Source organism: Parasteatoda tepidariorum, chromosome 9 (assembly GCF_982258835.1).
Source record: "Parasteatoda tepidariorum strain Cologne lab strain chromosome 9, Ptep-v5.0, whole genome shotgun sequence".
NCBI classification, from domain to species: domain Eukaryota; kingdom Metazoa; phylum Arthropoda; class Arachnida; order Araneae; family Theridiidae; genus Parasteatoda; species Parasteatoda tepidariorum.
Window position 1 is genome coordinate 97,533,132 of NC_141763.1, and position 18,150 is coordinate 97,551,281.

The window sequence follows — 18,150 nt, forward strand, 5'->3', positions numbered from 1 at the left end:
TTTCGGGATGTATATTTTCACCAATCAAGTTCAAGTTCGCAATTGGAATTCGAAAGAAAACTTTTTTCAAGTACATATCATTAGTAACAAAAATAAGCAGTCTGGAACTTATATTCTTAAAAGTGTTTTTTTTAGCGGATTTGTATGAATTTAGACTTCGATTTTCCTAGTTTTTTGGTCAGAAGTTTTAGAAGAATAATTAATATTTTATTAAGTGTATTAAACCATCGATTTCATTTCGATTTTTCGTTGGTGTATTTTAAAATCTGTTTTCGTGCAGGTTTTAGTTAGATTACCTGATATGAAAGTCCGTAACTTGTTTAAAGCACAACTTGTTAAGTGCTTTGAACAATGATACTAGTTAAAGTCACTCATAATAAAATGAAAATCAATTTTAATCTATGGTGTAATTCTAAAAGTAAAAGGTACTTAATTTTCCCTTTTTGAAAATGAGATTTTTCCTTTACCATGTTGATTTTTGCAACGAATTATGCAAAAAGACACTGTTTACATTGTTCTAGTCAACGTTTTCTCAATTAATTCAATCCCAATCTAATTCGGGTTATTGTCAGTCCGTTGCGTTTGAAAACGTCATTCGTTTTGCATGATTCAAAATTTCATGATTTTTGACAATTGTCAAAACCAATGCCATAAGATTTTTATTATTATTATTTCTTTTGACATGACGGTTAAAACAACATAAAACCATCAATTGTCGAAAACTTTCCGCTCCACCTAATTATGATATTTTTCTTTAAAGTGCTTAAATTTTTTTTTTTTGAGTGCTTAAAAAGTGCTTATTTTTTGTTGAATAATTTGGCTATGCACCCTGTATGCTGTTATTGTAGTTCACTTACGTCGCACTAGAGCTGCACAATGGGCTGTTGGCAATGATCTGGGAAGCATCCACGAGGATGATCTGAAGACGTACCATCACAATTTTGATCCTCTGCAGAGGGAATGGCACCCCCGCTTCGGTAATCTGCTGGGAACCGTGTCTTAACGATCAGTCCATCTGGCATAGAGACTAGAGTATCATATGGAGACCCAGCTTAGTGTAAAATTTTCCCCACAATGTGATTCGTCAGAATTTAATGGATTATGTATGCATGACTATTGCTAGGTCGCAGCAAACTATACGCCAACTAATTTTTCGTTCGTTAACATTGCACATGCAGGATTTTCGTTTTAAAAACTAATATTAAACTTCAATATTATTTTATTTGTTTGTGCTTTTTAGATAATTATAACAAGTAATTATGGGGAAGTTTTGCTTTTGTCCCGGATGCAAGACAGGCTATCCATCTGAACTTAAAAAAAGAAAAGACAAGCAGCTTCCTACTATTAGCTTGTTTAAAGCTCCAAAGGTAAATTTTTAATTATCGTTTTGTTTGTTTGACTTTTATGCTATTAAACTTGTACTTGTTTATGCTTTTAATAACATTGTAAAGATATTCTCTTTTAGAATTGTTTTTCAAACATCAATGGAAATAAATTTTGTTTTAAGTCTTCCTGTTTGATCCACTAGTGTATTCTTTGCTTCTTGTCTATTTAATTTATCAGTTGTTTTAATAAACTTATTACTTAATCGTTAAAGTGATTTTTAAAAATTGCTTATTGTGATTGATTGTTGTTAATTTACGTCGCACTAGAGCTGCACAATGGGCTATTGGCAGCGGTCTGGGAAACATCCCGGAGGATGATCCGAAGACATGCCATCACAATTTTGATCCTCTGCGGAGGGGATGGCACCCCCGCTTCGGTAGCCCAACGACCTGCACGCGAAGTCGAGCACTTTACGGTAGCACAGTTTAACGAGGACCAATACCGCACACCCTGTGACAACAACTGTGATTGATTGATCTGATCATCGAAACAATTATAGTTTATAAAAAGTAATTGGAAGAATTATTATGTGACTTATTTAATTCCAAATACTTCTTTTTATCGTAAATTTCAGGAAAATAATAATTATTTTATTAAGTGTATTAAACTGTTTATTTCATTTCAGTTTTTCGTTGGTGCACACTAAAATCTACAAGGCTGTGTCTGCCCATGAAGTAAATCCATTTTTGAGTTAGATTACCTGATTTGAAAGTCCATAACTTGTTTAAAGTGCCAAATTAAGTGCTTTAAGCAATGATACTAGTAAATAAACACTCACAATAAAATAAAAATCAATTTTAATCTATGGTGCAAACCTGTTTCAAAAAAATTATTTAGTTTTTAAAGTTTGGTTAATTTGATTTCGCTGGACAGATCATCATTTTTGTCTACTGTCGTAATTTTCGAGAAAAACAATTTATAATATATATCATGCCAAAAGTTTGCTTTGTACCTGGATGCAAAACAGGCTCTACGAGTAAAAGGAGAAAATCTGCTCGAACAATTTCTTTGTTTAAATCACCAAAGATAAATGTTTGTTGACTTAAACCTTGATGAAAAATATCACTGCATAATTAATTAAACTTTTTAAATTATTATATGTATTGGTGATATTTCCTTATCAGTACCTGTTTACACTAACTGTCACCATCAATAACTCAAGCAGGGTTGGAGTTTTTGCCGGCAAAAAGGGGTTTTTGCCAGGACAGTGGCAAAAACCTGGTAAATACCGGCAAAAACTGGTAAAAACCGGCAAAAACCAAATTATCTAAATTGCTGATTAAATATTATTACAAAACACTTGAAACAAATTTAAATCAATCATAAGGAATAATAATTTTGATACATTACATGAAAAAATTATTTTTAACATATTAATAATTAATATAAGGGTAATAATTTTTAAAAGATTGAAAGTTTTTTAACCTCTTTTTATTTTAGAATCCTTAAGTAAATGTTTTTTTACAAATAAATAAATATTTTTTGTATTTATTATTTATTAAAAAATTATTTGTACAGTAATTAACTACACATGTTGATAGATATTTTATGCTTTAAATTATAGTTATATTAATTTAAAATAAGTTCATTTCACTGGAAAAAAGAGAATAATCACAAATTTTCCAATCAATAATGTTTTAAACTACTAAAATGATATATTATTACATTATGATTTAATTATGGAATAATAATTTTTTTGTAATTATTTATATTTATAGTATATTATTCAATTTTAGGAATAATTTTGTATCAAAAATGTGTTTTTGTCCTCTCATCTTGGAAAATATAGGTTTTTGCCAATTTGCTTGGCAAAAACCTGTTTTTGCCAGGACGGTTTTTACCGGTATTTACCATGGTTTTTTCCACCTGCGGCAAAATCTTGCCAACCCTGAACTCAAGGTATTTTTAAACATTCAAAATTTTCTAAGAAAACTGATATGTACTTGTTTATCCATGAGATTGCAGTCATTCCTCCTTGCTATGTTTCTTGTAAACTTCTTTTTTACACCACTGTCTTGTTGCCTTCAGAATTTCTCAAAATATCGGAAACTTTTAAATTTGTTTTAAAGACAGTCCAATTGTAATAAAAAAAATAAAAAAATCTAAACATTCTAACAATTACTTATGCTATCTTTAATCTAAAGACTATGGAAATCATGAAACTTTCAATTAAGAAGTTAAATGTTTAGAGTTGCAAATAATCCTTCTAAAAATTGCTTTTCTATTTTTATAATTTTCAAACCTATATTTTTTAAACTTTTTGTTTTAAGTTTGTTAATAAATGTAGCTAATATTATAATTAAATATGCATAATTTTATTAAGATTTTTTAGTATTTAAACTAATGCTGTTGGTAAAAAATGTATCATCATAGTAAAAAAAATTTAATATTAGCTGTTTTTAAAAAAAAAAAAAAAAAAGGAAGTAAAGAGTCAGAGTTACCATATTCTATTTTGCCATCAAATTAAAAAAATTGGGATACAACAACAGAAAATTTAAAAAGTAAATTTCTAATTTTATAGCTTCATAATATTTCCAAATTTCAAGAAATACAATAATCACTAAAGTTTTATACAAAAGCATTAATTAACAAAAATCTGTGATTTTGAACGAAATTTTCTCAAAATGAGGTGACAGCAAAAGGATTGATATTCTTACCAATAAGAAAAGAAAAAAAATTATTAGCAGAAATTTTTTTTGTTGAAATATTGCTTTCAGATAAAGCTTCTAATTTTATCTAAGTCGAGTGAATTTAATGCGATTTGTACTTACTCTAAAGTGTTACCCTTATCCGTGTATTTTACATTGATGCTTGCAAATACTGATTCTTTGTTAGTAAGGGTATATAAGATAAAATATATATATTTACATTGTTCAGGATCCTGCTGTCTTTGAGATTTGGAGAAGATCCATACCTCGAGCTGACAGACAATTAAGAAATGCTGATCACATCTGTAGTAGACACTTTAAAAAAGATGACATTGAAAGGTTTTATGAAACAAAACTGCCTGATGGAACCGTAAGTGTTATGACTCTTGAATTCAAATAAAAATAAAGAACTATAGGTATTTAAAGCAGTGTCTTGCAAAAATCATGATTTTTTAAAAAAAATCAGATTTACTTATTTATTTTTTATTTTTTTAATCATCTGATAAAAGTTATTAATTCTTAATATTATTTAAAAGTAATTATCTAACTAAAATAGTTAACTAAGTAATTATCTAGCTAAAATATTAGCTATTTCTAACTAAGTATTTTTTAATTATTACAAACTTCTCATTGAATAAATGAAATATCGGTTATTTTTGCTCGAACATAAGATCCATAGGCTGTTTGCCAGTTATTGTAGGTATCCAATGAAAATTAAATTAGTTTAGACCAGAATGCATTAATAAAAAAACTTATTCTGGGCAGAAGAGTTTAGAGAGAATCTTGTTTCATTTTAAAAATCTCTGGGATTTATAGTTTCTTATGGAGATACAAAAGCAAACTTTTAAGAGGCGGAAAATCTTAGTACTTGCTTTTTTAACTTACTTGTATTTTGTGAAACTGCAGTTTTTTTCTAAAGTTGAATTTGTGAAGGTACCCTGAATTTGTGAAGGTAAATTTGCCCTGGACAGACCCCTGGTTTCTCTTCAGTCAAGAGCTAACACAATTGAACGAAGAAAAAGATTCCCTTTCTCTCGCCCACCTGAGCTAAAATCTGTCCTAAACTGTGACCACACACCCCTCCCTACTTGAAAGAGTTGCACGTTACCATCACGGGTCCAGACGAATGGCTATTTGCTTTTTACATTAAACAAATTATACATCGCCTTTCATGATTTATTTATTTATTTTTGAAATAAAACTTTCTTTAACTGTGATATTTTAGAGAAAAAACTAAATATATTCAGAAATAATACTATATGTAAGTATTTTAACATGTTATGGTTTTTAAAAAAAGTTTATTTAAAGCAGTAATTTTTTTTTTTTTTTTATAGAAATAAAGTGATTTAAATTGCAATCTTTATCATAATATAAATTAAGTGATTTAAATAGTTCTTACCGTTGAAAAATAATAACTCTAATTGCAGATTTTCCGACTTAAACGTGAAAGACCAAGACTTAAGCTGGGTGCCATTCCTTGCCTTTTTCCTGATATTCCAGGGCATTCTTCCTATCGACCAAAGGAATTTAGGAGTCCTAAAATCAGGAAGAAAAAGTTAAAAAAAACTAGGTTGACCAAGACAGTTTCTCCCTCTTCTCTTCCTCCACCTAAACAACAAATATCTGGAAAATTGGAAACTTCCCTTTCAGGTATTAATTGTATTTATTTTTGAAATTTCCTTTCTTAACACAGGTTTTTATTTAATTATTATGTGCTAAGTAAAACTTAATTGCTATCTGCATTTTTTGGTTATTGCTAAGAGCATTTTTTATTTTTGGCTATTGCAAAGAAACTTTTTATTCTTGTCTATTGCTAAGAACACTTTTTATTTTGGAATATTGCTAAGAGCACTTTTTATTTCTATCTATTGCTAAGAATAAGTGCTTATGTTTGGTTTAGAAGTTATAATGGTTTATTAAATTAAGCATAATATCTCATTTCATCTAAGGATAACTTTTTTTTTTTAATAATCACATTTCAACAAACTTGAGATTTTTCCACAGATTCGTGATTCTCCTCCCCCTTTTTTACCATTTTTTTAGTATTTTGCGTATGCTTGAAAATAACCAGTACCATTCCACTAATTTTCTGCTGTGCGCTTTTCAAAATCTATCGAAGTTCAATTCAATTTTTCATTATTCAATTTTAATCAATTTTGAACCCATTAATTGATTAAAATTCACCTTAGCTAAATGAGTGAGTATGGTTAAGTGATTATAAAGATTAAGGTCAGGTGGGTGAATTTGGATTTTTTTTGGAACAAGGCTTATATAGGATCTTATAAATTTTTATTAAGCTATAAGGGATATCAATTGAACAAATTTCTATGGTATTTTTTTACTATCTAAATTTTTAACATTAATGTCTTTATGTAGTTGTTAATGTTACTTATGCCACTTGCTTATCAGCAAGTCTGCTTGAAATGAACCAGATTTTTAAAGCAGGCAGGGTTTCAAAAAACCCGGGTTTTTCCAGAAAAACCCAACCTCGATGCGTTTTATTAGGCTTTTCATGTTTCATTGTTTTTTTTTTTTTTTTCTTTCAAAAGAGAGGGCAGGGACCTTATTTTAAAAAAGCTTATGTTAATAATTAAGTTTCATTTTATGAATTGACTTAACATATAGGTAATTAAAGTGTAATTAATGATTAATACTAATAAATTGGTACAAAAGTCTGAAAAAAGTTTCTTCCGACAGCACGATACAAAATGTTATATGTATTCACATAGATCACACATTTGAAACTTATTTTACTAAAGGATTACTTTTTATTTATATTTTAATCTTAAAAATATATTTAAGGAATTGTCTTTTTTGTGCGCATAAAAAGCAAATTAAAGGCACTGAGTAATCAATGGTCATACAGTCAAATCTAGCCAGCAAGGTGATTCAGTCTCCAAACACCTGTTTCCCATAATGAAAGGAAGGCTGGTCATGGGCAATGACTAGACATGCAGAATCAAATACCACTAGGTTATTCTCCACACACATATCTGTTTTCCATAGTGGGGGAAAGGGTGTGCAACCTCATTTCTGCTAGTTTTGAATTTATCCATTGACCATTGAAAAGGAACAAGTTTCGTGAATCATCTTCTGGAAGTTACCAGTTATTGCACGTTTCACCTGAAATTCTGTCATTTGTGCTTGAGCAGCAGATAAAACACTGTACCAGATACTTTGAAGTTTTCTACTTAACTATTAACTTGTTACTAAATTTTATTTGATCATTGTGTTCAACAGGGTTGGGTTTTTGCCGTCAAAAACTGGTTTTTGACATGACAGTGGTAAAAACCGTGTTTTTACCGGTAAAAACTGTCAAAAACCAACTGTTTTCTTAAATTTATGGCATATAGTGGACAATATATTATTTTCACATAATTGCCCTTATAAATGAATCTTGTAAATGATTGCTATTGATTTTGCAACTATATACATGTATTCTTATAGAAGGATATACATTCATACAGTAATATTGTTATATGCTTATTGAAAATAGTGATACTTATTTTTATCATTATAGCTTGTTTTGCAAATGATTCAAAATTTTGCACTTCTTAATTGTTAGAAATAAACAAACAAACAAAAAAGCTTGGAAATATTAATAAATTCAAGAACTATAAAGAATAATTTGGAATTTGGCATTTCTTAAATATTAGAAATAAGCTAAAATAAGCTTTCAAAGCTTGTAAGTACTAACAAACTCTTAAGTCAAGAATTACTGCTATTTCGTCAAGTTAAAAGCTTTTATTCAGTTGAAAAAGCATATTAAGCAAAACTTAATTACATGTTCAGTAGTCGGGGTCACGGTACCGAAGCATACGATAGCAAGTGACTAATTTTGCGCATTTTTCATTGCTCAGTCGCTTTCTGAGTTTAGTATGGATGAGTCCAAAATTCAAGAAGATTCTGTCAATGGAAGCCTGTCATTGAGGATAATGATAACAAAAGGTTATTGCAATGTTGCAAGGAAACTCTAAAAGGATTTCCCAGGCTTTTTCATGTCTCATTTCTGTGTAAAATATTGAAAACAAAAATGATAAGAAAAGTTTATTTTATGAGGCTTTCTTTTTATGTGTACATGTGTTTCTCAAAGGAAGATTTTATGAATGAAAGTAATCAATCTTTACATTCTTCAGTAATGTAATATGCCAAACAAAGTGATGCTTGGAAATGTTGAAAATTTTGTTTAGTATCCTAATATTTTACTTCAAATAGTATGTTTTGCTATAAACATGTTGAGAAAATGCAAGAATCTGTTCTTAAATATCTTTTAACAACTTTTTTTCTAATTTTATTGCCCAAAAATTTATTAATTTTAAATTATAAGCAGTTAAACTCAAATAAAAATAAAGTTTTACCAAAACTATGGGTTTTTGACAGTTTTTGACAGAGGGGTTTTTGACATGACGGTAAAAACCATGGTAATAACCGGTAAAAACCGTTATGTGTCAAAAACTTGCCAACCCTGGTGTTCAATTTAGTATAGTGTGACTGTGCTTTCATACATAATTTAAATTGATAAAATGTCTAATGGGGGTGTTAGAAGAAGTGCTCCAGAATGGTCGGAGGTAACTGAATGGAACTTTGAGAATAAACGGAAGTGCTTTTGCAATCACTGTAACACAGAAATAAGTGCAAAAATTGAAAGATTTAGAGCTCATCTAAACAAGTGTTTAAAAAGATCTCTGAGCAATCCTAAGAATATACTTGTGAAAACTAAATAATTTGTTAGCTGTTGAGTCTACAAGTGGATTACATATTCCACCTGAAACAATTCCTACAAATGTTATACGGATTTTAGACAACGTTGCAATTTATAAAAACGCATTGCACATGCAAAAACAATTATCAGAACGGAGCAAAGTATTAAATCTGATGCAGGCAGAAAAAACCCATATATTTACTGCTGTTGAGCTTTCCCAATGCATTATTTAGCAAACATTATGGATCTTAAATATACAGGAAAAAAATTAACCTCTGATATGTTACAAAAAACTGAAGAGTGGTTTGAAACAGAACACCCAAAATGGTTGATTCTCTTCAAGAGCGACAAGTTAAAAGACCCAGAAATATTTTCAAGCATGTTTCATGCTAATGTAATCAAAAAATTCAGTGCACCACAGTGGTGGAAATTGGTTGAAATGCGTGTTAATGATAGAGATATGACAGATTGCCCTAAGCAAATGTCCAGCTAGTTCTGCATAACTGGAATGAGTGTTTTATACTTATGGACTGGTTTGGTCAAAATTGAGAAATAGACTGCGTGTACAAAAGGTGTTAAAATATAGACATTTAAGAATTATAACACTGATTGATTTGTAATGTATTTCCTCTGTCTGTGTTTATTTTGAATTAAAGTCCTTATGAAATAACTTTTATTGTAGTATGATTTATAGTCAAATTATTTTGCTTTTTATATGAAACCTATCCATTTTTCTTCATGAATTCCACAAAAAATTTTTCTTTTCAGATTATTGTTAGTTTTTTTACCATAGGTACATTTTCTTTAGGGTAGACTACATTTATATTTCAATAGAATAGCTCTTTGCTATAACAGAGGATAAAAAAAAATCAATATTAGAAAACCCACTTTAAGGTGAGTTTTTCAGAGAATGGGTTTTACCCAGTAAAGCCTGCCCATTGTTATGCTGGGTAGGTGGGTTTTTTGCAACCCTGGCAGAGGGTGCGTTTCTTGTTTTTTCAGTGGTACCAGCTATACCTAAGAATATGATTTCAGCCACACGGCCCGTTTGACAGGGAGGACCCAATCATACTTTATTCATTCATCCGCAGATCGTAATCTTGACCTGAATCAGAAAACAATCAATCTCCAATTCAGTACCTCAGAGGCATTTATTATGTGAACTGGGAGGACTTCATGACACCGACATAAGTGCACCAGTCACTATTTAATTAACGGGATTCTTCGCCCTGGAGGACGTGAACTCCCATTCTCACGAACACGAGCCCAATGTCAGGCTGTTCCAGCCTCATTTTTCTTATAGTAATGTTGTCTAAAATATAATTGTAATAATGATAGTAATATTATTTTTATATAATATATTATATTTTTATATATATAATATATTATATTTTTATGTAATAAAACTGCTAGAATCCTAGAAAGATAAGCCTCATAAAAAAAATACAGAATTATTCATAAAGACTTAAAGAATTATTCAGATCACAATTCTCAAGTTTGGAGTAAATACCGTTTAATACTATGGGAAAGTTAATGCTGAACTATAATTTTAATGCTATGGTCATTGGTTTAATTTTCCCTCAAGATGCAATTGGCTCAAATATTTGTCAATCAATGAATATATTTTTTTTTCGCCACCCTACGTCAGATTTCAAGTCAACCAAGGCCGGATTTAAGTATAAGCTAAATAAGCTGTAGCTTGGGGCCCCGAGATGACAAGGGCCCCTGATCCTACCTTCCCCCCTCTTTTTTTAAAGTTTTAATCGGAGCTGGGGCCCTCAGAAGCCCAAAATGCACTTTTTTTTTTCTTTTTTACATTGTCGGACATAATAAATATAAATAAATGGCTGAATAAAACAAAAAACTTTGTTGTCTTTAGTAGGGAACATATTATCTTTCAAGCAATTTGAGTATTAATAAATAATGTAAAAAAAATTTTTTTTTAGTTTAAAAGGTAAACTAGTTTTTTTTTGCTCCATCATTCGATCATCAGACTATTTAATATCTGTTTCTAAGGATCAGAATTCCCTTTTATTTTACTTTAAAATTGTACAAATAATATATTTAATGCTTTCATGTGATATGCAGCAGTTTTAAATAGCAATTTAAAATATCTAAAAAAGAACAGAAATTGTCAGTTCAAAAAAAAAAAAAAATTAACTAATATTTTTGAAAAAGAATTTAAATAACTACATACGTTTGTTTTGCTATCTCATTCTATATAGCATTATTTAGAGTAGACAGTTGTGTGTGGGTGTGATGATGACGTAATAAAAGAGGCATACAAAAAAAGCAAATTTCATTTCATTTGAAATCCTCAATATTATATTTTTAAACTCCTCGAAAATGTAGTAAAAGAGGTATACAAATTAACTGTCGCAAACAAATTAATATTAAGTAAGAACGAAACAAAAATGATATCGAAATGTGCTGAATCACTAATGAGACCGGGATGAAAGACATCGAAACCTATTTGATTGAATAGTGTAACTAGAAGGTGTTTCTAAAATTCTGAAATCTATCAGGCTTTAATTTTTTTTTCCTGTCACAAACTTTATCAATAATTAAAAATAATAAATTCGTTAGATTTTAATATTGGTTCTGTTTTTTCGTTGATTAAATGTTAAACATTAACATATATTTGTCTTTTAAAACATTTCATTCTATAATAAGATACTTATTCTGCAATTGTAATTATCTAAAACTAATTGCTAATTGATATAAAGTTTTAGTGTGTTCCATTGATACGTTGAATGCTCGTTTTGGCTGGATGCTCGGGACAGTTGCTCTTTCACATCCTAGCCACGATCAAGAGCAGAGCTGATACTTTAAACCCGTATGACATTTATTCTCTCTGATATTTAATAGACTCTTTAATAAATCCTTAAAAATATAAGCCAAAAATTTACATAAATAATGAAAAAAAAATTTCTTGCACTAAAATTTAACAAATGTACTTAAAATAATTTTAAAAAAAGCAAAAATAGTGAAGAAATATTTCCAATATAAACATCAATTAAATAATATCAACTTACGAAATGTTCCTTTTATTTTTACAAACAGCATTAATATAATGGCCCTCACCTGCTCCAGGGACTGCTGGATTGGGTTCAAAATGAGAAGGCTACGTAGTTGAATATTAGTAGTCGTAAACTCGAAATTGGGTCGGCTGTGCAATGACTGTTATAAAATAAACTAATAAATTTGACCGGGATAGCCTGGTTGATAGGGCGTTGGATTTGTGTTTGTGAGAATGGGAGTTTAAATCCAGCCAGCAGAAGAATACCCATGTATAAAATGGTTACTGGTGCATGTTAAATCTGTCAGGATCACAAAGTCCTCCAAGTTCGTATAACAAAGAAATACCTCTGGGTACAAATCTAGCAGTTTCCTTGTCTTCTGGATTGGGTTCAAAATTACAAGGCCACAGAGTTGAATAATAATAGTCATACACTCGAAATTGGGTTGGCTGTGCAATGACTGTTTTAAAATAAACTAATAAATTTGGCCAGAATAGCCTGGTTGATAGGGCATTGGACTCGGGTTCGTGAGTATCGGAGTTTGAATCCAGCCCGCAGAAGAATACCCATATATAAAATGGTGACTGGTGCATGTTAAATCTGTCGGGGTCGCAAAGTCCTCCAAGTTCTCATAACAAATAAATACCTCTGGGTTCTAATATAGCAGTTCCCTAGTCTTCTGGATTGGGTTCAAAATTACAAGGCTACGGAGTTGAATATTACTAGTCGTAAACTCGAAATTATGTCGTTTGTGCAAAGACTGTTATAAAATAAACTAATAAATTAGCCGGGATTGCATGGTTGATAGAGCGTAAACCCAAAATTGAGTCAGTTGTTCAACGGCGGTTATAAAAAAAAATGAAACTAATAATCAAATTGTATTTTGTTGTTTTCTTTCTAACTCTTTACATATTTTCAACGCACATTCAAAATTTCATGTTTCTAAGCCTTATAGATTTTATTACGGAAAGAAAAAACAATTGAGAAAAAAATTCGCAAAAAAATCATTAAAAATTGCAAATAAAATATATTCAAAATGAATCTAAAAATAAAAAAAACTCAGTTAAATATATAGTGGCCCAGCACGCCAAATTTTTACTCTGTGCTTAAAATGCGTTTCTTTTGTAACTTTTCCACCTAATTCAAAAAATATGTGCAATAAAAGAAAGGTTCTACATAATAGTCTCATCACAATTAATATATTTAACAATAAAGTAATATCAAATTTTTTAATAATATAATGTTAATACTCAACAATAAAAAATAGTGACAGTTTTTCTTAAGGTGTATAGAAATGGAATTGAACTTATAAGGGCCCCATCATTTTCAGTAGCTTAGGGCCCCACAAAGCTTAAATCCGGCCCTGGCAGTCAACACTTACCCCTTCTCAGCCCCCCTCTTTCCAAAAATTTTCTTCTTCTTGTAATAATTAAAATCCTTTTTTACTAAAGTTTTGTAATTCATACCCTATTTTGTCAATTGTATGTCATTGAATCGTTTTTGGAAGTATTTGTATGTTTAAATATATGGTCTCAAAATAAAAAATTATCACCATTAAGTTAATTATGAGATGAATTTTTCCTATAATTGTCTTGTGCAAAAGTTAACATCACCCATTCTTAGTTCTTTTTTAATAAACAATGCAAATGATAATAAATTGAATATACGTAGTTTCTTTTAAAATTTTTAGTAAAAAAGTTTTTTTAGGAAAAAAAAACTTTTTAAGTAATTAAATCATTAATAAATGTATGTATTTTATTTTTTACAGAAGAGGAAACTAAACAAAAGAAAGAATCTTCAATTCAATTAGGGAAAGAAAACATCTTATTTGAAGGCATAGTTTTTCATCCTATTGCACAGAATCTTCCAGTACAGCACACTACTATGTTATTAAAAGAAAGAGAAAATGCTGAAAATGAAATGAATTTTACACCGTTACAAAACTGCTCAATTAATGAGCCTGAATCTTCTTCTACAGTGGATGACCTTGAAAAGGAACATTCTATTCCAAGTTTATGCGAAGTTATTCTAAATGAATCAAATGTAATTATTCCAAAGTCTGTGGTAGAGGAACAATTTTCTTTTAATTTTTTAAAGATAAATGTGAATATGATTAACACACTGAATTCCTGGTGGAAAGTGAATGTTCTAGATGACTTTATTTCTTTTATCCGTTGGATGCCTGATTATACGGTTGAAAAGAAAATAGTGATTACTAAAGATCTAGCTGTAAAAGTAAGTGATTTTGTAAAGTTATTTACAAAGTACATAACTAATCTTGATTTTTCCAGTTTCTCTTTTCTAAAAATTCTCCTAATTTTTTGTTACATTTTAAAAATCTTTCTGACGACACATTACTGTAAATCTATCGAATTACATTTTTAATGCAGTTTATCAATTGATTTTTTAATGTGGGTATATCAAGACATGACAATATTTTATATTAGATATATAATTATTCCAAAGTCTGTGGTAGAAGAGTAATTTTCTTTCTGATGGAAAGTGAATACTCTAGATGACATTATTTCTTTTGTTCGTTGGATGATTAAGTGTACACATGAAAGATAAATAGTGATTACTAATGATTTAGCTGTAAAAGAGATTTCTTCATTTTGATTTTGTAAAGTTATTTACAAAATGCTTAATTAATCTGGATTTTGCTAGTTTCTCTCTGTATTCGAGCGTATTCCGAAAAATATTTTTTACATTCATAAATTTTTCAATACATATTTTTTTACATTTTAAAAAACTCCCTGACATTTGATAAGTTACTGAAAAAAATATATCAAATTAGATTTCTCATACAGTTTATTGATTGTGTGAGTAGGTATGTCAAGACATGGGAAATTAATGACGCAAATATGATCCATATTCTATAAAAGCGCCAATCATTTTACAGGTTTGATAAAATACTTGTGAGTCAAGTGAGCTGAGATTATTGCACTCTCACGTGCAACTCTACTACATTTTGCAAGATATTCTCAATTTCAAGCTTCATTTTCCACCCTCTGAAATTGAACCGAAAAATCTCTTGATCTTTTTTTAATGGCTAATATATTTTTTTTTCCTCGAATGGCAGGCACTTGAATTTTAATCTTTGCCTGAGAAGATGCCGGAAGTATTACTCATTTCGCGTTACCCAGTGGGCACCTGTGAACCTAAGTCACGGAAGCGAGCAACATTACCCATGCCACAAACCCGTTCATAGGGTGGACCATATTCACACATAATAGAGAGGACAACACAAGAAAGAAACATCCATGCCCAGAGCAGGATTCGAACCCGCAGCCAATGGCCTCACAGGCCGGCTTAATGGCTTCTATAATCAAGAAAAGAATTATTTGTCTAGAACTAGTTATTTTATAATGATCACGTTAAGTCTTTGAAAAATACTTTTTGAGTGCTTATTTTTTGTTGAAAGATTTGGCTACGCACCCTGAATTATGTTTTTTCTTTATAAACTACACCAAACCTTGGTTGACTGGTTTACATTATGCCCACGGAAGCTAGCCTTCTTCCCCTATATTCTTTGGCCAAATTACACTTTAACCATAAAACTAGCAATATTTTGTGCTTATATATCATATCCATCATTGTATACAGTTAATTTATTCTGTTTATGTAGAGTTATTATAAAATCCAATATTGTGTTTAGGTCTTTTTGAAAGATAGAGAAACTGCTATTGGACGTGATTTAAAAATACTTTCTGTATGCGCCATTTCAAAGCTCATTTTCAGAGTAGAAAGAACACAAATCTGCAGATGTATTCACAAAAAGTAAGGCTTTCAAAATTTAAACAGCTTTGTACCTAGTTTATAGATTTCTTCTTACTGATTAAATTCAATTTTTGATTGAACTTGCTGTATTTAATTTATATTGGCAAATTAATAGTTATTATGTATTATAATTGACATTACCAGGCTATTACTAGCTTTAATGTGTTAAAAGATTTTTCTTGTTGTGGCAAAAGTTATACTTGAATATTTGATTCTTTTTTTAATATATTTGACTTGAAGTTATTTTGGCCCAACTGGCAAATAAATAATTTGTTTATATGACCCCTTTCGCGAGACTGTCTACTTTCTTTGCTTTTAGGGAGAATGTCTTCTAGTGGTATTTATGTTTTCATGTCTAATTTTAATAATGTATAATTTTAAATTTGATTTTATGTTATTTTTTACACCACTCCATGTAAACAATTTGAAAGTTCATATGTCACAGTTCTTTGTTACTGCTCTTTCGCGGTGCAGCTTTTAAAATGTTGACAAAATTATCAAAACTTCTGAAAGATTTAGTTTTTAATTATCTACCACTCTATAAAATATTTAAAAAAATGTGTAGTAGTTGGCAGCTTTGTATTCACAGCGTAGCGTTTTCAAAAAGTGCTTATTTTCGATTTTTAAAAGCCTTTAAAGTTGCTTTTGTTATTGCGTGTTTTTAAGAAGAGCTTAATTTTCCCATTTTCAAAATGAGAGTTTTCCTTTACCATGTTGATTTTCGCTAGGAATAATGCAAAAAGTCACAGGTTACCTTGTTCTATTCACCGTTTTCATAATTAATTCAACACCAATCTATTTTGGCGTATTGTCAGTTTGTAGCGTATGAAAACGTCATTCAGTTTACACATTTCAAAATTTCATGACTTTTGACAATTGTCAAAAACAATGCCAAAAGTTTTTTTTTTACATGACTGTTAAAACAAGATAAAACCGTCAATTGTCAAAAACTTTCCAACCCTGCCTAATTATGATATTTTTTTAAAGTGCTTAAAAATATTTTTTGATTCATGATGTGTATCCAAGTGCAGTTGAAGTTTGAAAATAAATTACCAATTTTTCATTTTTTTAAAAAGTTTCACTACTACTGTTTCCAATCTTTGCTTGCTAAATATTTTAAATATTAATTAGATTTTTTTCTCATTAAATTAAGGCAATGTATTTAAAATGTGGGGAAACATATAAAAATTTGATGGTTAAATGAACAAATTCAGAAAAAAGTATCTTTGAAAAGCAGTAAATATGAATAAATATTTCTTAATTATTCCCTTCTATTTAATATAATCCAATTTCTTATTCAAGACCATTTTGAACACAGGTGAAAATTAAGTTCTCCAGCAAAGTTCGTCTCCGTAAAGTAATTACTACAATTTAAAAGTAGTTTGCAGTCTTTACATTAAAAAAAAAAAAAAATTGTTGTGAATAACTACATTTATTACAAAGTAGTTGTAAACTACAAAAATAATGTTTTTCTGACCACTGTGTTTAACATTCAAAATTGTTTGATATCTTTGTAATAACGCAAATTTATTTCTTTTGCAGGGAGAGAAATTGTGATGGTTTTTTGCAAGGTGTCTTTCAGTGTAAAAAACATAATTTGTGCCTTGGCTGTATAAAGTGGGAGAGGGAACAAAAAAAACTTTTAAAACTCCCCAGTAATCTTGTAGAGCTTATAAGATTTAACATGAATGAATAGTTCCCATAAAAACATTATTTTTACGAATTAAATTAGTATGCATTGTTCTTCATATTTTATTGTTGACTGACATTGTTTAGTTATTCTAGAAAATTTTATTCTGGATTATTTACTCTGGAAATTGTTCCATTAAAAAAAATTGTAATTGTTGATATTATTTGGAACTTGAAATTTATGTACAAAGATAAAAAATATATTTAATTAAATTATTATTTTTAACGAGAGTTTTTTTTTTTTTTTTTTACTCTATGGAAGTTAAGTAATATTTTGAAAGACTAATCTTCTGTGTGGCTTTGAGGTGAACTCCTCCAGACTGAAAGTCTGGGATTGTCTGCTTCTGTGGTAACAACGAAGAGTGAATTTCTAATTGGGGTGAAATGGAGAAATGAAAGTGTTGATTGGTTTACTCATGCTGACCTATGAAAAGATCAAGACAAAACTATTCACCCCACATCCCTATTTGAAATGATTTTTCCTCATAACCATGGTACCTGCCACGAGACGAGACCGGTGTCTGGAGTTCTCCTGAAAGCTGCACTATACATCTGGTTATGATTATTAAAATTGTCTGATTGCTTCAAAACATCTTCTACTTGGTATTATTTTGGCATGTAATTTTTAACTCCAAGGTAAACATTAATAGCTACTGACTAGAATTACCTTTTTAGAAAATTTGTTATTTTTCCCCAACTGAATATTAATTTTGATACTAATGTTTCAAACATTTAAAACACCCTTGAAAAAATGTCAATGTTTTAGCGAAAAATATCAGTTAATGTTAAAATATAAAAAAATATTTATTCATTTAGGATTTAAATAATATCAGACTTCATTTAACAGGATTACATATTTTTTTAAAATGCATTTTTAAATATTCCATTTTAAGAACCAGTAGTCCTTCTTCAAATAGTTATAATTTTC

General features: G+C 29.6%; 1 protein-coding gene across 5 annotated transcripts; it reads left to right on the top strand.

The window, feature by feature from the left end:
* Nucleotides 1-84: 84 nt before the first annotated feature.
* On the top strand, nt 85-17,451 carry LOC107443707 (uncharacterized). Of its 5 annotated transcripts, none has more exons than XM_016057660.4 (7): nt 85-177; nt 1,241-1,367; nt 4,264-4,404; nt 5,462-5,684; nt 13,525-13,991; nt 15,412-15,533; nt 17,076-17,451. In XM_016057660.4, exons 2-7 carry the CDS (start codon nt 1,260-1,262, stop codon nt 17,227-17,229), a joined length of 1,215 nt encoding a protein of 404 aa, XP_015913146.3. In that variant the 5' UTR covers nt 85-177; nt 1,241-1,259; the 3' UTR covers nt 17,230-17,451. The 5 variants fall into 5 exon arrangements, with proteins under 5 accessions (XP_015913146.3, XP_015913143.3, XP_042908032.2 ...); XM_016057657.4 differs by having other exon boundaries at nt 86-425; XM_043052098.3 differs by lacking the exon at nt 4,264-4,404 and having other exon boundaries at nt 104-425.
* Nucleotides 17,452-18,150: the final 699 nt, after the last annotated feature.